Source organism: Sipha flava, unplaced genomic scaffold (assembly GCF_003268045.1).
Source record: "Sipha flava isolate LNK unplaced genomic scaffold, YSA_version1 100_pilon_pilon, whole genome shotgun sequence".
Classification (NCBI taxonomy): domain Eukaryota; kingdom Metazoa; phylum Arthropoda; class Insecta; order Hemiptera; family Aphididae; genus Sipha; species Sipha flava.
Genome location: NW_020271714.1, coordinates 217,710 through 239,093, shown reverse-complemented (window position 1 = coordinate 239,093; position 21,384 = coordinate 217,710). Strand labels below are relative to the sequence as shown.

The 21,384-nt window shown below is 31.5% G+C and overlaps 2 protein-coding genes and 1 pseudogene across 2 annotated transcripts in view; 1 reads left to right on the top strand and 2 right to left on the bottom strand.

Moving 5' to 3' along the window:
- The window catches only part of LOC112679733 (E3 ubiquitin-protein ligase HERC2), a 45,718-nt gene extending 31,708 nt beyond the window's left edge, over positions 1-14,010 (top strand). Inside the window, exons 47-76 of the mRNA XM_025549639.1 lie at positions 6,128-6,358; positions 6,435-6,677; positions 6,792-6,947; positions 7,073-7,298; positions 7,364-7,558; positions 7,627-7,715; positions 7,792-7,929; positions 7,994-8,159; positions 8,227-8,403; positions 8,565-8,711; positions 9,051-9,293; positions 9,361-9,572; positions 9,654-9,919; positions 9,982-10,196; positions 10,273-10,373; positions 10,453-10,559; positions 10,623-10,800; positions 10,871-11,020; positions 11,099-11,202; positions 11,266-11,372; positions 11,429-11,556; positions 11,683-11,970; positions 12,035-12,233; positions 12,413-12,607; positions 12,770-12,904; positions 12,974-13,139; positions 13,196-13,359; positions 13,422-13,576; positions 13,659-13,748; positions 13,815-14,010. Coding sequence (XP_025405424.1) covers positions 6,128-6,358; positions 6,435-6,677; positions 6,792-6,947; positions 7,073-7,298; positions 7,364-7,558; positions 7,627-7,715; positions 7,792-7,929; positions 7,994-8,159; positions 8,227-8,403; positions 8,565-8,711; positions 9,051-9,293; positions 9,361-9,572; positions 9,654-9,919; positions 9,982-10,196; positions 10,273-10,373; positions 10,453-10,559; positions 10,623-10,800; positions 10,871-11,020; positions 11,099-11,202; positions 11,266-11,372; positions 11,429-11,556; positions 11,683-11,970; positions 12,035-12,233; positions 12,413-12,607; positions 12,770-12,904; positions 12,974-13,139; positions 13,196-13,359; positions 13,422-13,576; positions 13,659-13,748; positions 13,815-13,958 — 5,115 coding nt within the window. The 3' untranslated portion in view covers positions 13,959-14,010. The remainder of the gene's footprint in view (positions 1-6,127; positions 6,359-6,434; positions 6,678-6,791; positions 6,948-7,072; positions 7,299-7,363; positions 7,559-7,626; positions 7,716-7,791; positions 7,930-7,993; positions 8,160-8,226; positions 8,404-8,564; positions 8,712-9,050; positions 9,294-9,360; positions 9,573-9,653; positions 9,920-9,981; positions 10,197-10,272; positions 10,374-10,452; positions 10,560-10,622; positions 10,801-10,870; positions 11,021-11,098; positions 11,203-11,265; positions 11,373-11,428; positions 11,557-11,682; positions 11,971-12,034; positions 12,234-12,412; positions 12,608-12,769; positions 12,905-12,973; positions 13,140-13,195; positions 13,360-13,421; positions 13,577-13,658; positions 13,749-13,814) is intronic.
- On the bottom strand, positions 57-2,656 carry LOC112679740. Its single transcript, XM_025549650.1, has one exon. The coding sequence runs from the start codon at positions 1,240-1,242 to the stop codon at positions 100-102; it is 1,143 nt and encodes a 380-aa protein (XP_025405435.1). The 5' UTR covers positions 1,243-2,656; the 3' UTR covers positions 57-99.
- Positions 2,717-5,915, bottom strand: LOC112679747 (annotated as a pseudogene).
- Positions 14,011-21,384: the final 7,374 nt, after the last annotated feature.

The window sequence follows — 21,384 nt, the reverse complement described above, 5'->3', positions numbered from 1 at the left end:
TTTTTTTTATTAGGTTTTTGTAAGTACAATTATTAGGTGATACAAATACAGTAAATCGGGAAAGAATACAAAAAAAAAAAAAAAATAATATTACAAAAATTAAATTCTAAAGCCAGCCTCCAGAATAAAAGTTATTATTAATTTAAAGACAATTTCAGAGTTAGAATTGAGAATAGAATATAGGTTAGGGGAGATATTAAGGGATTTTAAGGGCTTAAACAAAGTAGTGCGTTTTAGGTGCAGAGAAGGACAGTCGAAAAGAATGTGAAAAAGATCACAGGGCTTTTCTGTTATGTGTAAGGTGTAGAATAGAGAGTCATTTAGGTCAAGTTTGTAGGCATGAGCAGGCAGGGTTGTGTGACCTGAGCGTAGGCGATTAAATTGGATGATAGTTGATCTGGATAAGTGGAGATTGTTGAACCAGGTTTTATGAGGAATAATGGAAACTATATGTTTATATCTAGTAGCAAATTTTGCTGGGAGATTTGACCATTGGGAGGACCAGAGGTGCTTAATGTGATGAGGTATAGTGGGCGTAAAGTCTGTATGAGGAAGTTGGGTAAGAGAAGGACAAATTAAAGAATATGTGAATTTGGCTAGACTATCGGCTACTTTATTTCCATAAATTACTATGTGACTAGGGATCCACAGAAATTGAATGAAATAGTTAGACTGATGAAGTGTAAGAGTAATATGTTTTATACAGAGAGCTAGAGGAGAAGGATGGAAATTGAAGGGGTTGGATTTGAGAGCTAATAGACGAGACAAGGAGTCGGAAGCTATTAGATAATTATTCGGAGCCAACCTTGATATAAGTATTAGAGCTTCTATGATGGCATAACATTCTGCGGTGAAAGAAGACGAAGAAGGGGGTAAATTGTTTGTAAAAGAGATAAGTAGTTCAGGAATATAAAATGAAAAACCTGTCGAGAGGGGCGAGATAGATCCGTCAGTATATACTATTATATGATCACTAAAATTAATATTGAGGAATTCTGAGAATATTTTGTTTACCATCGGTACAGGCATGGTTTGTAGATCATTTGAAGATAAGGAGAAAAAATTATTTTCAGTTTGAACAAATGGAGAAAAAAGTAGAGATTCATATGATTTTTCATAAAGAGGGAATTTAGTTGAGTTTAAAATGTATTGATGAAAATTTGAAAGAGAGTTAGCTGTTAATGAGAGAATTGGTAATGACTTCGGAACATATCGCCAAGTGAGGAATAATGAGTAATACATGTCAAAAATAAGATAATTGGAGTGAGCAAGTTGCTTTAAAAGAAATTTACTGGCAAGTCATCGGCATCTGATGTTAAAGGGAACACTGTCTGATTCTACTTCGATAACTGGGCAGGGGGTTGAACTTAGGTAACCCATGATATTTCTGAGACAGGAGATTTGGAGTTTATTTATTTTGTTCAAATTTAAGCATCATGCTGAGTCGAAAAAAAACAACCATAATCTAGTTTGGACCGTACGAGGGTACGATAGATCATTAATAAACTAGAAGGGGGGGGCCCCACCAGGTACTAGTTACCGACCTGAGGAAGTTGGACCATCGGGAAACAGTAGCTGAGAGAGAGGTAATTTGTGGTTTCCAACGTATTTTGGCGTCTAAGGTGATACCTAGATAAGTGATATTGGGAACATGGGGGATAATATTATTATCGAAATATATATTTTGGGCATCTAGATATCTACGTCGGGTGAAAATGACATATTTATATTTCTCTGGGGCGACTTCGAATGGGACCTTGTCCAGAATAACTTTTAGGTCGTTAAGAGTTTGATTTTGTAGAGTAATAGCAAGATCAATAGACTTATTGGAGGTAAAAATTACCATATCGTCGGCGTATATAAGACACTTATGACCCAACCTAGTCAGGTGCTTAGCGATTATGCTCATGTAAATATTAAATAGTATTGGACTTATACAACTACCCTGTAGTAAAAAAGGGTTTCTTTTATTAAACAATGCGATCAGTGTATTATTGAATTGTTGAGGTGCGTGTAATGATTTGAGATATGAAATTAGAGTACCAATGTTGATTGAGTCAAAGGCACCACGTATGTTTATGAAGGTAGCTACAAAAAACTCTTTGTTATTAAGGGAGTGGTATATGTTTCCTGTTAAATATGAGAGGCATTCAGTTGTACCCATTCCTTTCCTGAAAGCAAAAATATTATATCCAATAGGATTGATTTGTTTTCTAACCACCAGTCTAACCTAGATTTGAGCATATGTTCGAATATCTTGCATAATGCGGAGGAGAGATGGGACGAAAAGAGAATTTGTAATTTTGTTTAGCAATTGGTATGACTTTGTAGGAGCACCTTGAGGGCGGAATTTGTTGGGTTGCAAAAATGTTATTCATTAAGGCAAGGAGAGATTCTAATGCAATAGTAGGGAGGTGTTTTAACATAACCGGCGAAATGTTGTCAAGACCGGATGCGGTGGATTCGCGTGATGAAATAGCGTAATTTAATTCGGACATACTGAAATTGTTAGTAAGGATATGAGTAGGAGAAACATCGTGATCGTAACAAGGAAGGGATTCAGATTCGGATGGAACGTAACAGGGAGCAATTTTGGAACAAAAATCTTCGTTGTCGGGACGAATTGGGGGAGTTATTTTTAAAATTTATAAAATTTTATTAATTTTATAATATAATATTATAATATATATATTTATAATAATATTATAAAATTAAATTTTTAAAACTTCTAGCAACAGACCAGAGGTGTTGTATGGAATTGGACGGTACTAAGTTTGAACAAAAATGTTTTCAATTATTCTCTTGGCGTTTTTAAGGGTACGAATAGTATGGGCGCAAGCGTTTTGATATGAAAGGAAGTTAGTATTAGAACCGGTACGTCTGAAGGTTCTGAAAAGTAGGGACCTATTGTTGACCAATTCCGTGCATGTAGGATTCCACCATGGAGGGGAGGGTGGAAATATTTTTTTTTTAGTATTTTGATGGGTATTGTTGCATTAGCGGAATTAGTTATAATATTAGTGAAAGATGAATAGGACATTATTAAGAATATATTATTTGATAGGGCGGAAAATTAATTTTGTATTAGGAGGGAGAAGGCTGCCCAATCGGCTTTATTGAAATCATAGTATATTGATTTATATTGGCTAAGGTCAGAATGGGTAGTGGAGAGAAATGTGTTAGTGGTAGAACTTGAGTTTAATTTTATTATGATCGGGATGTGATCACTGCCATGGGGATCACTTAATATGCGGCATGATAGATTCCAAATAAGATCGGGAGAGCAAATGGAGAGGTCCAAAGTTGAGTTTAAGCCCCCAACGTGGGTTGGACTGCCGTCATTTAAGATACAGAGGCCGAGGGAGTCGATTATATTGTATATATGATTTCCACCACGTGAAAATGAGTTTGATCCCCATGCGGGATGAAAGGCGTTGAAGTCTCCACATTGTAGAGAGTTTCGCGTAACTAGGTTGAAAATAGTGTCCCAGAGGTTGATAGGAACATTTATATTGTTAGGAATATAACAAGACCATAATTTTAAAGGATTAGAAGAATCTGGTCCTAAAACCTCTACTCCGATGAGGTTGATATTGTGATAAGAGAGTCTATCTTTGGTAATGTCGTTAATGGGAATAAGATTGGTTTTAAAAGAATTATGAATGACTATGGCTACACCACCATATCCATCAGGTCGATCGGTTCTGAAGGTTTTAAAGTCTGGTAATTTGAAAGTACGTGAAGGAAGCAGCTAGGTTTCCTATATAATGGCTATGGAACATTTGTGAACGGTGAGTAAATTCTGTAAAGAAAGAAGTCGGATTGTAAGACTTCTAACGTTCCATTGCAGTATATTGTAGTTATTAGTGAAATGTTTATTATTGAAATATTGGGACATGTTAGGTAATTTAGTTATTATGAGTTATAGGATCGATGATACTATGGAAATTATCTAATCGGTTGTAACAAAATTTGGAACGGCAAGGAGGGAAGTTAGTGAAGACTTAATTAGGTTCTGAAGATATGACGGAGAAAAAGGAGAGGAGAGTGAAGGTGCGTTTATAAGAGATTCGGATAATTTGAGGGATAGGGTGTGTATCCAGGAAAAGTCATTATCGTTTTCACTAGGTGACTTAATTTGGCAATTGGAATTACTTAAGTAACTCCCATTTGGAGCGGTATAAGAATAATCAACAGGTAAGAAATATTTTTTTTTATTGTACACCTGAGATGGATTAGAGTTATATATATATATATATTATTATTGAAGAAATGGTGGGAATTGTTTAAACTAGGAAAGTGATCATTCTGGAGAGAAGTGTCGATTTCGATATTTTCTGAGATATGAGACTGGCTGTTTACAATATCATAGTATTTAAAGGCTGGTGTGTAACATTTATTTTTCTTAAATATTAACGCGTCTTTGTCGGATATATTTTCTGTCGCCATGATTTTTTTAATATCCTTTTGGAGTAACCACTCCCGGCAGGAACGGTCCGTGGCTAGGTGAGGAAGTTTGCAGTACAGACAGATCGGGTCGGTGGCTTGTGCGGAAGGGCACGAATCTAATGAGTGTTTGGTTTCACCGCAATGACTGCATCTAGCTTCACTACGGCAGTATTTTTGGGTGTGTCCGAATCTTAAATAACGGTTGCATTGGACAGGGGAACGAATGCTGGGCATAACTTCGAATGTCGTATTGTAGATAGAAATGACGGATGGCATTTTAGGTGCAATGAATTTCAGTTCTACTAGTCTGGATAGTTTTTCCATCTTTCTGAATAGAGATGCGTTTGAATGCCTCTATTGTAACAGATGAACGACGACCCTCGAAAAATTCTTCGGAAACATTATTATCTAGTTTAATAATTCCGTACGAGTATATGAGGCTGCTGAGAATATTTACGTTAAACCCGTTAGAGCGTGCAATATCAAAATTTAAGCAATTATTGCCGTTGATGATGGAATTAAAAGTAATTTTTATCTTTTTGGAATCGGCTGGTTTAATATTTGAGATACCAATAACATTTTTGGTGAAGAATTTTGCAACGCTTATAGGATGCCAATTACCCATGTTTTTATTTTGATCGATGCACTCGGCGAGTAGAATTATGGGGCCATTATAGTCTGGTGTAAAAGAATGAAGTAGATTATTATAATTATAGTTGTTTGCGGGCATATCTATATCAGTGTTGGTAAATGGAGACGACGGCGTTCTATCTGTAGATAAGCTAACGACCGGTGTTTGTTTGATTATCATTAAGTATAATATTTTAATCGGGCATAGTAATGTTATCGATTACGTCATTGAAAGTAAAAGTAGAGTGAGATGTATTTAATATCGGCGGGTTTTCGTTAATTATTAGAAAACTAGGTGAAACTGGAATATTGGTGTTATTAAGTACTTTACTCTTTTTCCCCATGGTGCTGAATCCATGAGTTGAGACAGGATTTTTGTAACTGTGTTCTTGATTTTGGTTGTGGCTGGGGTTTGACCGGTGCGGCTATTGCCGCCCGAGGTCGACGACATTTGAGAACACTAATTAGAATTAGAAATATTAAAGACCGAATTTACTTATCAGTGGAACGCACAGTGACAGGACTGTACGCTACGACTGCGTGAACACGACTGATTAATTTATCTTATTAAAGTAAACAAAATAAATAGACAACAATTATTTAAAATTCAAAAAATTCTAGCTCACCCTAAAAGAAAATTTTTGTGCCAAATTGTAAACAATATAAATAAAACTTATGATACATTTTGGAATGTGAAAGGGATTTAGGATGGAGTAACTAGGGCAACTAATTTGGTTCTTAAAGTAAAATCATTTTCAAAACCATTGTTCATTTTTTATAAATATTTGAATAAAAGCAAAATCGGTTGTTACTAAGTTTTTGACCAGAATTTTACCATAAATTTAACATTATTTATTAAGTTGAAAATACATTCATAATTTGTATATATACCCATAAAATTTACAAACTCCTATAAAGTATACATAAATCCATAGTAGCATTAATAATCATAGAAATTTGATAATGCGCATCTATTTTAATAAATTTTAGAAATAATGGTTTAGACTTAAGTTTTATAAAAAATACTAGTTTTGTATAATTTCTATAGGTCTTATCTTGGGGTGATGGTGAAGATGGAAAACTTGGTCATGGTGATTGTCTTACTTTGGATTCCCCAAAAATAATTGAGACATTACTGGCCAAAAGGGTATTTTATATAGCATGTGGCAGTGCTCATAGTGCAGCAATTACCTCTGATGGTGAACTATATACGTGGGGTCAAGGTCAATATGGTCGATTAGGACATGGTGATGAAGTATCCCAATATACCCCAAAACTTGTAAGTTATTAATTTTATATTATTTATAATTATAATGATATTTTTTTTGAAATATATATATTCAAATAAATTTTAGGTTGAAGAATTTATTGGAAAAAATATTATTAAAGTGGCTTGTGGGAGTCGAGATGCTCAAACTCTTGCTCTAGACTATGATGGTAACGTTTATTCTTGGGGCGATGGTGATTTTGGTAAACTTGGTAGAGGTGGAAGTGATGGTTGTTGTACTCCTCAAAAAGTAGAAAGATTAGTTGGACACAGAGTTGTGCAAATAGAATGCGGTGCCCAATTTTCAGTTGCACTAACTGCAACTGGCCAGGTAAAACAACATTATCTTAAATAATATCATATGTGTTTATAAATAACATGATTATTATTTTTATTATTATGTACATGTATGTGTTTTTCATAATTATTTTCTTTATCATGTTAGGTGTGGACTTGGGGTAAGGGAGAGTATTATAGATTAGGCTTAGGTAGAGGTGAACATGTACGAAGACCAACCCTTGTCAATCAACTGAAATTGGTTACAATTGATCATATTGCTGTTGGTACATTACATTGTATTGCTGTATCTACTCAAGGAGATGTAAGTTGTATTATCATAAAAATTATTTGATTGTGAGATTTAATACTTGAATATCATATTATTTTCAGTATGTATTATTTATATATATTAATTAGTGCATTTTTTAAATTTCATTATCATTTTAGGTTTATTGTTGGGGTGATAATGATCATGGTCAACAAGGAAATGGTACAACAAAAGCAAACCAAGAACCAAAATTAGTTACTAATTTCAATAACATAAAAATTAATCGTGTTGGCTGTGGTTCTTCTCAATCTATTGCATGGAAATGCCCTGAATTACCCTTATTAATGTCTGATGTACCAGTAAAGTTTGCTCGCATCAAAGATTCAATGGGAGCTACAGTTTTAAGTGTGTATTTATTTTTATTTATTAATTTAATGAACTTCTAAGTATTAAAAACTATTAATTATTAGATGAAAATGCTCAAACTAAAATGAAAATTGAAGACTATCAAAACAATTGTGAAAAAGATTCTTTATCAAGAACTATATTATCATTAGACTCGGCTGCAGCTAAACAAAATGCTCTTCAGCATGTTTTGAATGCTTTGCGAATTACTTTAGCTCGAGAAATTATACTCGCAGCCCTATCATCACCTTCTTATGATGGTACATTATTACTATTAATTAGTTACTAATTATTTTTGAGAAAATTTTAAATTATTAACAATTTTTAGATATAAATATAAACCATGAAATAATTCAATCAGATCAAGGTGGAGGTGAAGCACCAGCTCCGATTGTGGATGTAAATCTTTTCCAATTAGTATGTATAAATATTTTAGAATAAAAAAATAACAATATTTTTGAAATTTTAAATGTTGTCATATTTGTTATAATAGAGCAGTGCAATAACCCCAGATAGTATAGAAAACTCATTACAAATTCCATCTTCTCTTACTACATCAGCTAGTACATTGTCTTCAAAAGCTACCAACACTATGTCAATTGTTGCTGCAACTATAAAATCAAAAAATCAGGTACTTAAACTAGTCAATTTGTTTAAAATAATGTATCTATTTTCTAATTAAAAACATTCCTCAGGTTATTGGATTAAATGATACATCGTTACTGGCTCTTAAAACAGTTGATAGCTTTTTGAACACATTGAACGAAAAAGATATCAGACTATTATTGGACTTAGCAAAATTAGCTTCTGTTTATAGACTTGGTTCAACCGCAGAATATATTTTGCTAAACACATTTATTTGTAATTATATATTGAATAATGTATCATTACTATAAATTTGATAGTAAATATATTTCTAACTTTACAGCTTTCATATACTCCAACAAGCATATAAAACTATTATTAGAATACTGTGTGTCAGAAATGGAAACTATTTATTCTCAATGTTCTTTCTTAGTATCACCACCCTCAAAACACACCGTTCAGGAGAGTTCTCATCCTTATCCAGATGACTCTTATCTTTCTGGATATGTATCCATACCAAGTATTTATTTATACTTCAATATTTTTTTTTTTTTTATACTTAATAGTTTTCAATAAACCAAAGTGAGCTAAGATTATTAGTTAAATTATTTTCTTGGTGGAAAAAACTATACATCTATAATAGAAAATGAAACTAAAAATGTTAATATGTTCTATCATTAGATGCAATTGCTTTGTACATTGAGTTCAACCAAAACTGTTCAACTGAAAAACTCAAAGACACATTAACATTAATGGATGGTGCTGAAAATGTTATCAGTGTCCGATCAGGAAGAGATACAGAATGGGCTACACCATTATTCATTCTAGGTAAATAGTTTAAATTTATAACTAATAGTCAATAATTATTTTTTTTTTTTATATTTTTAACCTATCAGCGGTCAAAGTGACGTGTATGCAACATTTATTTTAATAATTTTATTTATTAGATTATTTTATTTTTTTAATTCAATTGTCATTATTTGATTAAAAAGACAATAATTCATAAAAAATAATCATAAACAATTGATTTTGCATTTATATGATGTTTATTTTACATCTTAGAAGTAAGATAGTTTTTGTATCCAAAATACTTTGAATCATATTGGCCGTAAATGGGTTAAGTTTGTAATAAATTGAACAACTTATTAATTTTAATAAAATTATCAGGTGATGAACTTCACTGGAAATTTATGAGTGACAAATCTGTAAATGGTTGGGGCTGGCGTTTTGTTGTATATCCAATTATGCCTTTAACAAGACAAAGTGGAACTGATCGTGAAGTACTTTCTAGACCTTGTTTACCTATTGTTCGTAGTCTATTACACGAATGTCTTAAGCGACATAATGATATATCGCTTACTAAACGTCTTACTATAACATTAATGATGTCATTACATTTAACTACACTGAGTATAAATAATTATTTATTATTGCTTTAATATTATTTAGTATTTATGTTTAAAATAATATGGTATAGCTCTTGAAGAAAGAATTTGGTGTATTAATAATCTAAGTGGAATATTCAAAAACAATCAAAACCTGGCATATGAATTATTTATTTTGCCATATGGAGAAGGTAATATAGCTGATATACTTGTACGTACTGAACGTTTAATGTTTAAGCAGTTTGAATACGAAGAAACAGCTGTATTATCTGGAAAGCAACTTTGTTATTCTGAATATTTTAAAGTAAATAATTTTATTAATTAACAGCAAAATTATTTTTGAATAATATTGATATAAATATTTTTAAAAAAAATCTTATTGCAGTCTTTAGTACATATGATGAAGTGGCTAAATAAAAACTTCCAAAGTTGGTCATTTGATGCCTCATGGTTTGTTGATTATTGTTTTGGCAGCGATGTTGCAAGTGCTTTGATTAATCGAGAACAATTACCAGAAGATTTTATTAATCATTTGCATAAAAAAATTGAATGCATTGATAAGAATTACAAAAGAGATGATGACCATATATTTATAGACAACTTAAAATTTACAAAAGAACATGATGAACAGTTATTACAGTGGTTGAATAGGTAAGTAGATTTGATGCATGATCTTATAAATTATAAAATTAATGTTTTTTTTTTTTTCAAAGTAAACCTGATAATTGGAATATGGCTTGGGGTGGAAATGGTCAAGTTGTATATGTTTGGGGTCATAATCATAGAGGTCAACTTTCATGTTTGGAGTCTAGTCAAGTAAAAAAACCAATTGCATGTGATTCTTTGTCTTTTTTAAAGCCTGTTCAAGTTATTGGAGGAGAGCAAACTATGTTTGCAGTTACTTCATATGGAAAAGTGTATGCATCTGGTATGCGAACAACAATTTCATTATTTATTATATTAAATAATAATATTCTTATTTGTAAATAAATATTAACATTTAGGATATACTGAAAGCGGACGTCTTGGTATTGGTCCTTATAATGCCAAAAACCCATATGTTGTTACTCCTCAACTTGTCCTAGGTCTTAATAATATTATAAAGGTATTAAACGCTAAATCATTAAATATTTATTCAATAGATATATAAAATTTAATTTTGATTTTCAAATAATTTTTCTAAGGTGTCTGTCAATTCAGGAGGTCGTCATTGTTTAGCTTTAACATCTAATGGAGAAATTTATGCATGGGGTGATGGAGATGATGGAAAATTAGGACTTGGCAATAGAGTGTAAGTTTAATTAATTTTACATTAAATTATTTTCTTAATTAAATAACACTTAATATTTTATAGTTCCCATTCGAAACCTCAATTAGTCCAAAGTTTGAATGGTAAATATATTGTTGATATTGCTTGCGGTGGTTTTCATTCTGCTGCAATTTCTCGTTATGGCCATTTATATACTTGGGGTAAAGGACGATACGGGCGTTTAGGACATGGCGATTATGAGGATTATTTATACCCAAAATTTGTATGTAAATTTAGTGAAATTCGGTTTAGAATAATAGTGTGATAAAAAAAATTTTGGTTTGTCTATATAGGTTCAAAGTTTATTGAGCTATCATGTTGTGAAAGTAGCTTGTGGAAGTGGAGATGCCCAAACATTATGTATCACTTCAGATGATAATGTTTGGTCATGGGGAGATGGTGATTATGGAAAACTTGGACATAATGTTTCAGAATCATGTAAAGTATGTATAATAAAACTGAAAATAAATCTTCTAAAAACAATATATGTAATAATTATCTGTAATATTTTTACATATAAGTTTCCTTGCAAAATTGAATCCCTCTCGGGCAAAGGTATTATTCAAATTGACTGTGGATCACAATTCTCAGTTGCATTGTCATCAAATGGAACATTATACACATGGTAATAAATTATTTCAAACTCTAATTTTTTACTGAAATATTATTATTTAGTATATTTTTGTAGGGGTAAAGGTGATTACTTTAGACTTGGCCATGGAAACAATGATCATGTGCGTAAGCCAAAACCAGTTAGTGGACTTCAAGGCAAAAAAGTTGTTCAATTTTCTACAGGTTTTAATAAATTTTATTTTTCAAAAATATTTATTTATAATTTATCTATTATTTAGGATCATTACATGTACTAGCACTAACCGATGATGGAGAAGTGTATGCCTGGGGTGACAACGATGAGGGTCAATTAGGTGATGGCACAGCACATCCCATATCAAGACCTCGCCCTATAGCTGCTCTTAAAGTAAAAAATAAATTAGTTGTGAATGTTTAATTTTGTAACAATTAATTCTGTTTGAAATTAAATTGATTTAAACTAATAAATTAAGATCTAAATAGTATGAATTAAGTATATTGATAATAATATTAGGGTAAACGCATTCAAAAAGTGAGTTGTGGATCTGCTCATTCATTTGCATGGACCAATGAAGAGGCTTCTTATAAAGAAAATGCAATTCCATCTATAATACCTTTGGAATATGATTTACTACAAGAATTCAGTATAAATGAATTGAGAAATCGGTTACTACTTCTGCATCATTTCTCAACCATAGTTAACCAAACTATTTTATTATTCTTGCCAATACAAGGAGACTTAAGTCTAGATGCAATACGGCCATATATGGTGTATCCAGTGAAAGAAGGCATTTTTAAAAAAGTATTTTATTGCCTGTTACTATAAAAAATATGAAGACAGTTTTAATATTTTAATTCATATTCAGGTACTTCAGTTATCCATGGTGAGAGAACAACGACATGGACCAATGTTTGAATTAAATAGAATTAAAACACGCAAAACACGAAAATCCACTGGACATAATTATACTCATACAGTATTTGGACAAATGGTGAATAACATGGACTTTTTAGATGAAGATTCCTTATTCCTGTATCATCGTATATGGAAAGTTCAATTTGTTGGTATGTTATTTGAAATATTTATGAATCCAATTGCTTAATAGATATAAGGTTTTATTTGTACTGAGTATGTACAATGGTATAACAATTAGTTGTGTTATATTTTTGAATAATAAAATAAAAAATCTTTTGGTTAGTAATATTTAATAAAGTATATTATAACAATATTCATATATTTATAGGTGAAAGTGTTGATGATTATGGCGGTGGTTATAGTGAAAGTATAGCTGAAATTTGTGAAGAACTTCAAAATGGATCTCTACCAATATTAATACAAACACCTAACGGTCGAGAAGATACCGGTACTAGTCGAGATTGTTTTATATTAAACCCATCAGCGACAACCAAATTGCATATGAAAATGTTTGAATTTCTTGGTAAATATGATCTTTTATAATTGATAAACTTAATTACTATATGTTTTTTGATAATTAATATTAATTAATATTGTACAGTATTTTAATGATATAAACGAGTAGATTAATATTTTTTTGAATTAAATACTAATGAATCAATTATTTTTAATTATTTTTAAACAGGTGTATTAATTGGAATAGCAATACGTACTGGCAGTCCATTGAGCTTAAATCTTGCTGAACCCATGTGGAAACTATTGTGTGGCATGAAACTCTTGCCTACAGATTTAATTGAAATTGATAAAGACTATGTTCCTGGTAACTTAATTCTTAGAGCATTTATTTTTATGAATATAATTAAAATATTTTAATAAAAATCTCATATAGGATTACTGTACATTCGAGACTTGGAAGGAGAAGAAGAATTTACAAACCTTGATCTATCATTTTGTACTACATCCTCTACTGGTTGCACAGTTGTTTTAAGCACTGAACATAAACATGTGACCCAGTATAATAAACATGAATACATACAATCCTGTTTAAACTTTCGGTAATGATTATTATTAATTTTTAAAATTACATTTTATCATACCCATATTTTTGCAGATTACATGAGTTTAATGAACAAGTGAAAATTGTGCGAAATGGTATGGCAAGAGTTGTACCAGTGCCATTACTATCTTTATTTACAAGTTACGAGTTAGAAGCCATGGTGTGTGGATCACCAGAAATACCCATAAATATGTTGTTGAGTATTGTCACATACAAAGGTAAATTAATAAAAAAAAAACTCTTGAATGCATTTATTTTTGATTAAAAAATTATGACATAGGAGTTGAAGCTCATGATAAGTTAGTGCAATGGTTTTGGGAAATTTTAAGTGAATTTACCAATCAAGAACGATCATTATTCCTAAGGTTTGTTTGGGGACGTACAAGACTACCAAGAACTATTGAACATTTTCGTGGCAGAGATTTTGTTTTACAAGTAATTAATAAATATTTATTTATTATTAAAATTAAACATTGCTTAATTTTTTTTTTTTTTTTTTATTAACATTTTTCTATAGGTTATTGATCGATATTCACCAGCAGATAATTTTTTGCCTGAAAGCTATACATGTTTTTTCCTTTTGAAAATTCCTCGTTATACCAATAAAGTAAGTAGTAAAATCAAGCTATAAATAAAAATAATATTTATAATGTTATTTTATTAAATATAATAGGATATAATGAATGAAAAACTCAAGTATGCCATTCATTTTTGTAAATCAATTGATACTGATGATTATGCCAGAATTGCATTGCCCAGAAGTATGGAAGAGTCTTCAGTGGATACTGACAGTTTAGTCAGTGAAGATGAATCTTAAAAATCTCATTATTCAACTAAGAAATATTTTTTATGTATTTAAAACCTATTGTAAAGTTTTATATTTTTATTATTTATTAAATTATAAGTAATAGTTGTATTTCTTTCTCTATCTTTACATTTATTTAAATTGTTTCAATAAATGACATTTTTAAAATTTTTATTTTTATTTTATTACTGTAAGATAACCAAAAACTTAAGAAAAAATTTAACAATTTTAACTATTTAGCTAAAAAAGTAGTTAAATCAATATTGTTACAGTTGTTATAAGTTAAAAAATATTTTTGCAACAAATTTACCTTATATTTTATTACTCTAATATATTCTTGATTTTCATAACCATTGAAGCATAGCATACAACTTGTTATGTTATTAGTTATTAGATACTGGTTTATAAAGTATTTAAATGAAAAATCTAGAAAAAAAAAAACATTGTCACACCAGTATGTTTATAATTTTAAATCTAAATAAGAATATTAATAATTTAATTTTTTTATTTTAATATACTTAATTTTAGCCATTAAAATTGTTGGTTATAAGATGAAGCCGTTTAAGCTGAGTGTTCTATAGTAATGTATAGAGCTAGAGACTTCATGCTCTAAAAGACCTCAAAATATGCATGTATTTATGCTCTTAAAAATATTTTATTCTGTATAAATAAACCAAAAATTACAAATTTATTTATGATTATGTTTAATTATTTTAATTTCTTCTTTAAGCTCATCTTAAAATAAGACCAAAAATGTCTATTATAAATGCATATTGTGTTTATAATTTAATAATTTTTAAAATCTTACTAAAATAAATTCAATGTCAATGACAAAATGTTTTGTATATATTCATATGTAAATGCACGACAATTGTTAATAAACTTATATACCTTGAAAACGAATTATTGACTTTAATAGATGTTATTGAAGTGAATTCATAGTAGGTACTTTAAATCGTTGATTTGCTAGTCTTTAAGATTTTTCATCGTATTGTCTATTCCTTCAAAAATGTAAAAAAATATTTTAAACCCTATATTTTTTGACAGTAAGTTTTATATTTTTTTTATAAATAAAATTTCCTTTTTTCCTTGTGGACTTTGTAATTTTAAAATTATTATCATATATGTCATATATCGTTTTAATTTTTTTTTAGTTTAAATATTTACTTAAAATACAAGTATAACAAAATATACACTTATAGAAAAAAAAAAGAGCTAAATATGTAAAATATAAATGATTGCTTTAAACTCTCAGTACTACGAAAAAAATGTCCATGTAACTTAGCTACGTTTCGAATGATTATCGAAAAATATGCAAACTCCTATAAGTCCCGTAAGTCTAGTAATGTATCTAGAGCTTAAGATACAGTTCAATTAAAGTAGAAATGCAAATTAATAACAATGATATACACTATAATTATTTGATTAATAATTTGAAAGTAATAACATTCGTAAAATGATTTTAACATTTAACTTTAGAGTGACAAAAACTTTTGAGCTTTTATTTAGTACAAGAACACGTTCGAAGTTTTATTCTAACACGCTAATACCTAATAACTTATGTCTAATTCATGTCTAAATACGCTCATCTCCATGAGGCTACCATATAGGTACACTTATAGTGGCGGCGTGAACTATTTTTTCCTACGAAGCAACTACCTTAAATGAGCACCCGCCCACCAATTTGTTTACACTTTACATTTTACTTTTCACACATTTTAAATGTACCTAGGTTCAACCCTCCGAAATGTACGGTAAATTACAGCAATCCAAAGATGATAAAAAAATAATTTCTACCACCTGCAAAAAAATTGTGTCTTGAGTTGCCTTATGTTTAGCTAACCTCTACACCACCAATTGATAAAAGTACATATTTTGTAATGTATATTTAATTATAAATTTGCAATTTGGTGTACCTTGCTTGGTAAAAATAAATTAAAAAAATAATTATTCTAATTTAAAACGCTTCAACTTTTAAGTAACCAGTTTCAGTTTTACAATTTATAATTTATTTTAAATTTGAATATACTAATCGTAAAATATTTTATTTCGTTTTTATTAATTTTGACCATGCACTCAAACTGAAACATTTTACACCTTCCATCTTTAGACAGGTACCAGAAAATATATCATAATATATCATAACTTGGTTATTTTTCACCAATAACATTTATAAGTATTTTTAAGTTAATGGGTACTGTTATGAAAATTGTATCCAATATTAGTGAATACTGTTTATAACAATCTAATTTATGTTACTCCTTACCCAGTACAATCCATTTATTCTATATTTAAAGAATTTCTCTATAATGTAACGTAGAGTAGGTACCTAATATTTACCTATGTATGTAGGTAGTATGTGACTTTGTGAGTATAAATTATAAATTAGCTGTCTAGGTCCTAGAGTGATTGGGATACCCAACCACATTTTTGCACGAGGCAGCTGCCTCATAAATTAACTATTCCCGCCGCCACTGTACACGTATGAGACGTTGAATCATTGTTAAACTGTTACATATTGGTATATTAGCTCTATAAGTCGTTCTAGTTACAGAGTAAATATTATTACTGTTGACGATTTGTGATGGGAACAGAAAAAAAAAAAGAAACGTTCGTCTTAAAAAAAGACAGTTATGATCCGCCTGCGTTCGGGGAATCGGGTAAATCCCACCAGGTTCTTCTCACTTGTTCCACACAGGTATTTGATGCACATAGTAGACGGAACCGACGCTACAGTCATAAATCAAACGAACGATATACGTGTCGGCCTTAAGGCTAATGCAATTAATAGCAATATCGCTGCGTTAACGAAATCGCGAAAAACGACCGAAACGAATTAAACCGCACACGCATTGTGACGTACTGAAGTACGCGCAATCGCGTGCCGCGTGTACTCTCCCGCCGTAACTTCCGGTCATCGCGCACGAAAAAGTGGAAACCCTACACACGTTTGGCCGGCGAACCGCACGCCAAGTTTTTACGCGAGCGCTAAAATTGTTGTACCCCTACGACACACTTGTAGGAGCCAGCTCGGGGCATCCGTGGTCAGTGGCGTTGCGAACCATGATTTTCGGAAGCAGTTACTTCTGAAATTTAAAGGGGATGGGTAGTAGAATGTGACGTCATCACTTATTGATAAATGGTTAGGTGTATTGGAAGATAGTAGTCAAATTGCTATGAACCTAACACTGAATCGATTGATGGGATGGGGTGGGTCATTAATAAATAATAATAATTAATGAATTGTTCGTAACTATATTTTTAAAGTTCGCTTCGCCACTTACTGCTCGTGGCTCGGTGGCTGTGAGACGATTACGTGTGTACTGCATGATAATATTAGAAACTCGTTCGTGAACGAAAAAATAGCAATCGCGATCGATCCGCAGCGTTTAGGAATAATTACGATCAAGACGGGCCACGCCGTGTACTATTATATTATTATACTTCGTGCAAATTACAGCCAAGGGCGTTTTTGAGTTAAGAGTTTTACTAATTTACAGTTCATTACTTATATAGCTCGTGTTTCTGTTACAATGATAACATGATTAACATTCGGCCGTACATAATAAAACTATTACAAAAGAAGGCAGAGAGTATGCTTGAAAAAGACAAGCATGGAATATTATTGTTTGATGCAGTTAGTCTAAGAAAAAGCTTGGCTGTTAACTCAGAAAATCTAACTTACTTGGGTCTTGAAAATTTTCGAAATGATTTTGGAAATAATTTTTGCCATAAAGTAATCATTTTGTTCTTAATTATTTATATATTACATTTTTTAAGTAAATCAATGTACATATTATATTAAAAAAAAATACGAGCCATGGGGGGGGGGGCGAATGCCTCCTTCGTCCCCTCTCAAATACGCCCTTGATTACAGCCACGAACGCAAAGCATGATACAAATCCAACTCGAATGTGTGTCGATTCAAATATACCTACATAGATCCAGTTGAAACGGAGGGAAACAAAATTACAGTTTTTGATACACTTGATTGATGACCAGCGGCGGATTGGCTAAAAATATTTCGGCCCAAGAAATTACCGTATGACCGGCCCACCATTCAAAAATAATAATTTTCCATAAAAGTCTCCTTTATTCATGGATTAAATGCTCATAGAATTGTTTACATCACAATCTTACAATTAAATACAATATACTTAAATACATTATTTTTGTAAAATAATTTTTAATCCAAGTACATCGGCTCAACGTTATAATAAGACTAACGATCCACCGGGAACTTTCCCGGTATCCCGGTGGGCCAATCCGCCGCTGTTGATGATTGGCATATTGTAGAATGATATCGATTGTATAATAGTGGAGAGGGCCTTTTTTTTAAATAACACGTATATTTACATTAAAGACATAATTTTTTTGTAGAAAAAAATATACATCGCGGTCAACATCAAAGCGTCTATGTGAATGGCTAAATTTGTAACATTCAACTGGAGTACACGTCCGAACAGAAAAACAAAAATGCGCTGTAGTTTGTCGTCCACAGACCACGCAAGGGCGGCTCCAGGGGGGCCTTAGGGGCCGTGACCCCCTCCCAAGCCCGTACTGTATTTATAAAAAAATGTTTATTGTTAACAAAAAATGCATATTATAATATGTACTATCATACGCACGCACAAGTATGTAGATAGAGCCATAGAGGTATGACAGTTGAAAGAAGTTTCTCCACACTTCGGAGACTAAAAACCTGGCTTCGTTCAATGGTGACTGAAGAATCTTCAGTGAAGATAGACTATCAGCATTATGTCTAATTAATGTATATCATGAAGTAGATATTCTAGATCAAATAGATCATATTATTGATATTTTTGCGAATTTTAAAAATTTTTGTTTTCTTTTTGTTATAAGATTTTGTAAAATTATAACTTGCCCCCCCCCCCCCCTAACCAAGGCTTTGAAGCCACCCCTGGGACCACGAGGATTACGTTAAATGCGTACTATTTTTGGCATACATATCGCCTCAGTGTAGTGTTCGATGTATTAATTGTTACTTTATTAATTATTGGAACGTCCTAAGTAGAAGAAATATTATATTACGTATAATTCAAGAAATTTAATAAAACAACGAAAACATTAATGAAGTTTTTTTTAAATTACTCTATAATTTTCGATTTTCCAGAATCGAAGAAAAAATGGAATTATAAATAACCACAAGAATAAATCATAAACTTATAGAACTTTATTGTATTTTATTAATAGAGTAAATATTACTAAAGTCAAAATCGAATTATTAAAACACGTTCTATTATTAAATACTAGTACGAGTATATTGAGATTCTTCAAGACATTTTCAGGTCCTATTTTGATATTATTGGGATATATTTGCTTGCATTTTTAATCGTTTTCATGAAGTACACATCCTAAACTAAAATTATTATCGTCCAATTCGCGGTCACGAACATTGATTACCCAACTCGTTGTCAATATTACCCATTACGTGGTTATGGGTTACAAAATTCGTGAACCATGACCATGCTCTTTAGTTCACAGTCATCGCGAATGTATTGAACACACTGTTCTATTGTTTAATTGGTAGCATCGACATGGACGCAAACACTAGACGTCGCTGTGTTCGTTTGCATTCAACTTGATAGAAACAAGTTTACAATAAAAACATTAGAAATATCAACTAATAGAGATAAAAATTGACAATTGTTGTCGAAAACTTTTTAAATATGTTTTGCCTTTATGCAGTGGCGTGCATTCAATCTTGCTCTGTGGGGGGGGGGGGTTAACAAAAATAATCGTTATCTTTTTTTTTTCGTTGCACAGACAAATAAGATAAATAACTGCTATAAATAGATATTATTTTATACAACTTTTTTACTAATTTACAGTTTACTTTTACATTACAGTAAATTAATAGCTATTGGAATATTAAAACAGCGTAGTTAACAAAACTTTTCAAACACCTATGAATTTAATTATTTAATTATCATAATATTTGTATACTTTAAGTTCAAAGCGTAGTAATGAAATTACGAATATATTACTCGTCCTCAATAATAAAACAATTTTTTTTTTTTGGTCCTGGGGGGGGGTTTGAACCCGGATCACCCACCCGTATGTACGCCACTACCTTTATGCATTATTAACAATCTATAACCGTAGCGTTATTCTTTAATGATTCACAGTAAAACGAAAATCGGAAAATGAACGTAAACTCGGACGAAAGACGAAAAATGTTCAATAAAATGTATTCAATAAAAAATAAAATAAAGAGATGAAAATAGAAGAATTCGGCATTTGTCTACCCAGTGTTGCTGAAGTCTTTGCCGCTTTATTTGTCATTATGACGATGTGCCGCGTGCACCAGCTCAAGTCATGCTCCACGCACAGGTATCTCAGGGACTGTTTTACGGGTGTAAGATAATATTTTAATTTAATTTCCAGAAGTTGGAAAACCCTTTTTTTTGATCAACATGATTGCTTCTGTCTTTCAATGGGCACAGTGTTAATCCGTGGTTCGCCATCCAGGTGTTAATTTTCATCAACAAATCTGTAAGGAATACCCCAATGGCATTGGTATTCTCAGCAGGTCGTCATAGAAAATGTTTCATACCGTGGTGCCAAGGACTGATCCTGAGGGACTTTGCTGAAAATATTCCTATAGCCAGGTATTCTTCATTTCCCTCAATTAATGACCGGTCCTGAATATACGAACATAAAATCTGTCTTAGATATCCCGGAATGTCGCGTGACCTGAGGGCTGCGTCTATATACTTACATGGAGCCAAGTTAAAAGCGTTTTTAACATCGTGGGCAATCAGAACACACAGGTCTTTTTCTTAAATTACTCTTCGGGCAGCGAATTCTATGATCTTCGTAACCATCTCCAAAGCGTTTCGGTTGATCTACCATTTCGGAAACCGAATTGATTGTCGCTAAGTTCCCCACTGCTCTCGATGTAGTGGTTGAGTCTAATGTCGTGTAACTCCTATTTATTGTTTTATATGAATGGATTTAAATTTAATATATTCATCTATTAATAAAGTGCATATGAGCAATTGTCAAACTCGATACAAAAAACTATTACTCAATTAATGTAATTCTACGTACCAAATTTTTTTCAAAATATAGTGGATATTTCGTTCACATTTTCCTTCATTTTTTTTTATTCGGGTTTATATCAATACTCCAGTCGAACGTGTGAATTCCCCTTCACCAATACAAAAACTATATATATACATACATAGTTTTCCCAAGAGAGTCGGAAGAAAAAACCCACTTCGAACACTTTACTATACTACACACCATTAATTCTCCGGAAAGCTGATTGCAGGAACGGTCGACGTCGGCCGTGCGTGCGTGTGTATGTTTTATGTATTGTCCGAATTCCCCGGGTTTTCTCGAGCTGAAAAAGAAACGAGCGTGTATTTGTGTGTGTGTGTGTGTGTGTGTGTGTGTGTGTGTGTGTGTGTGT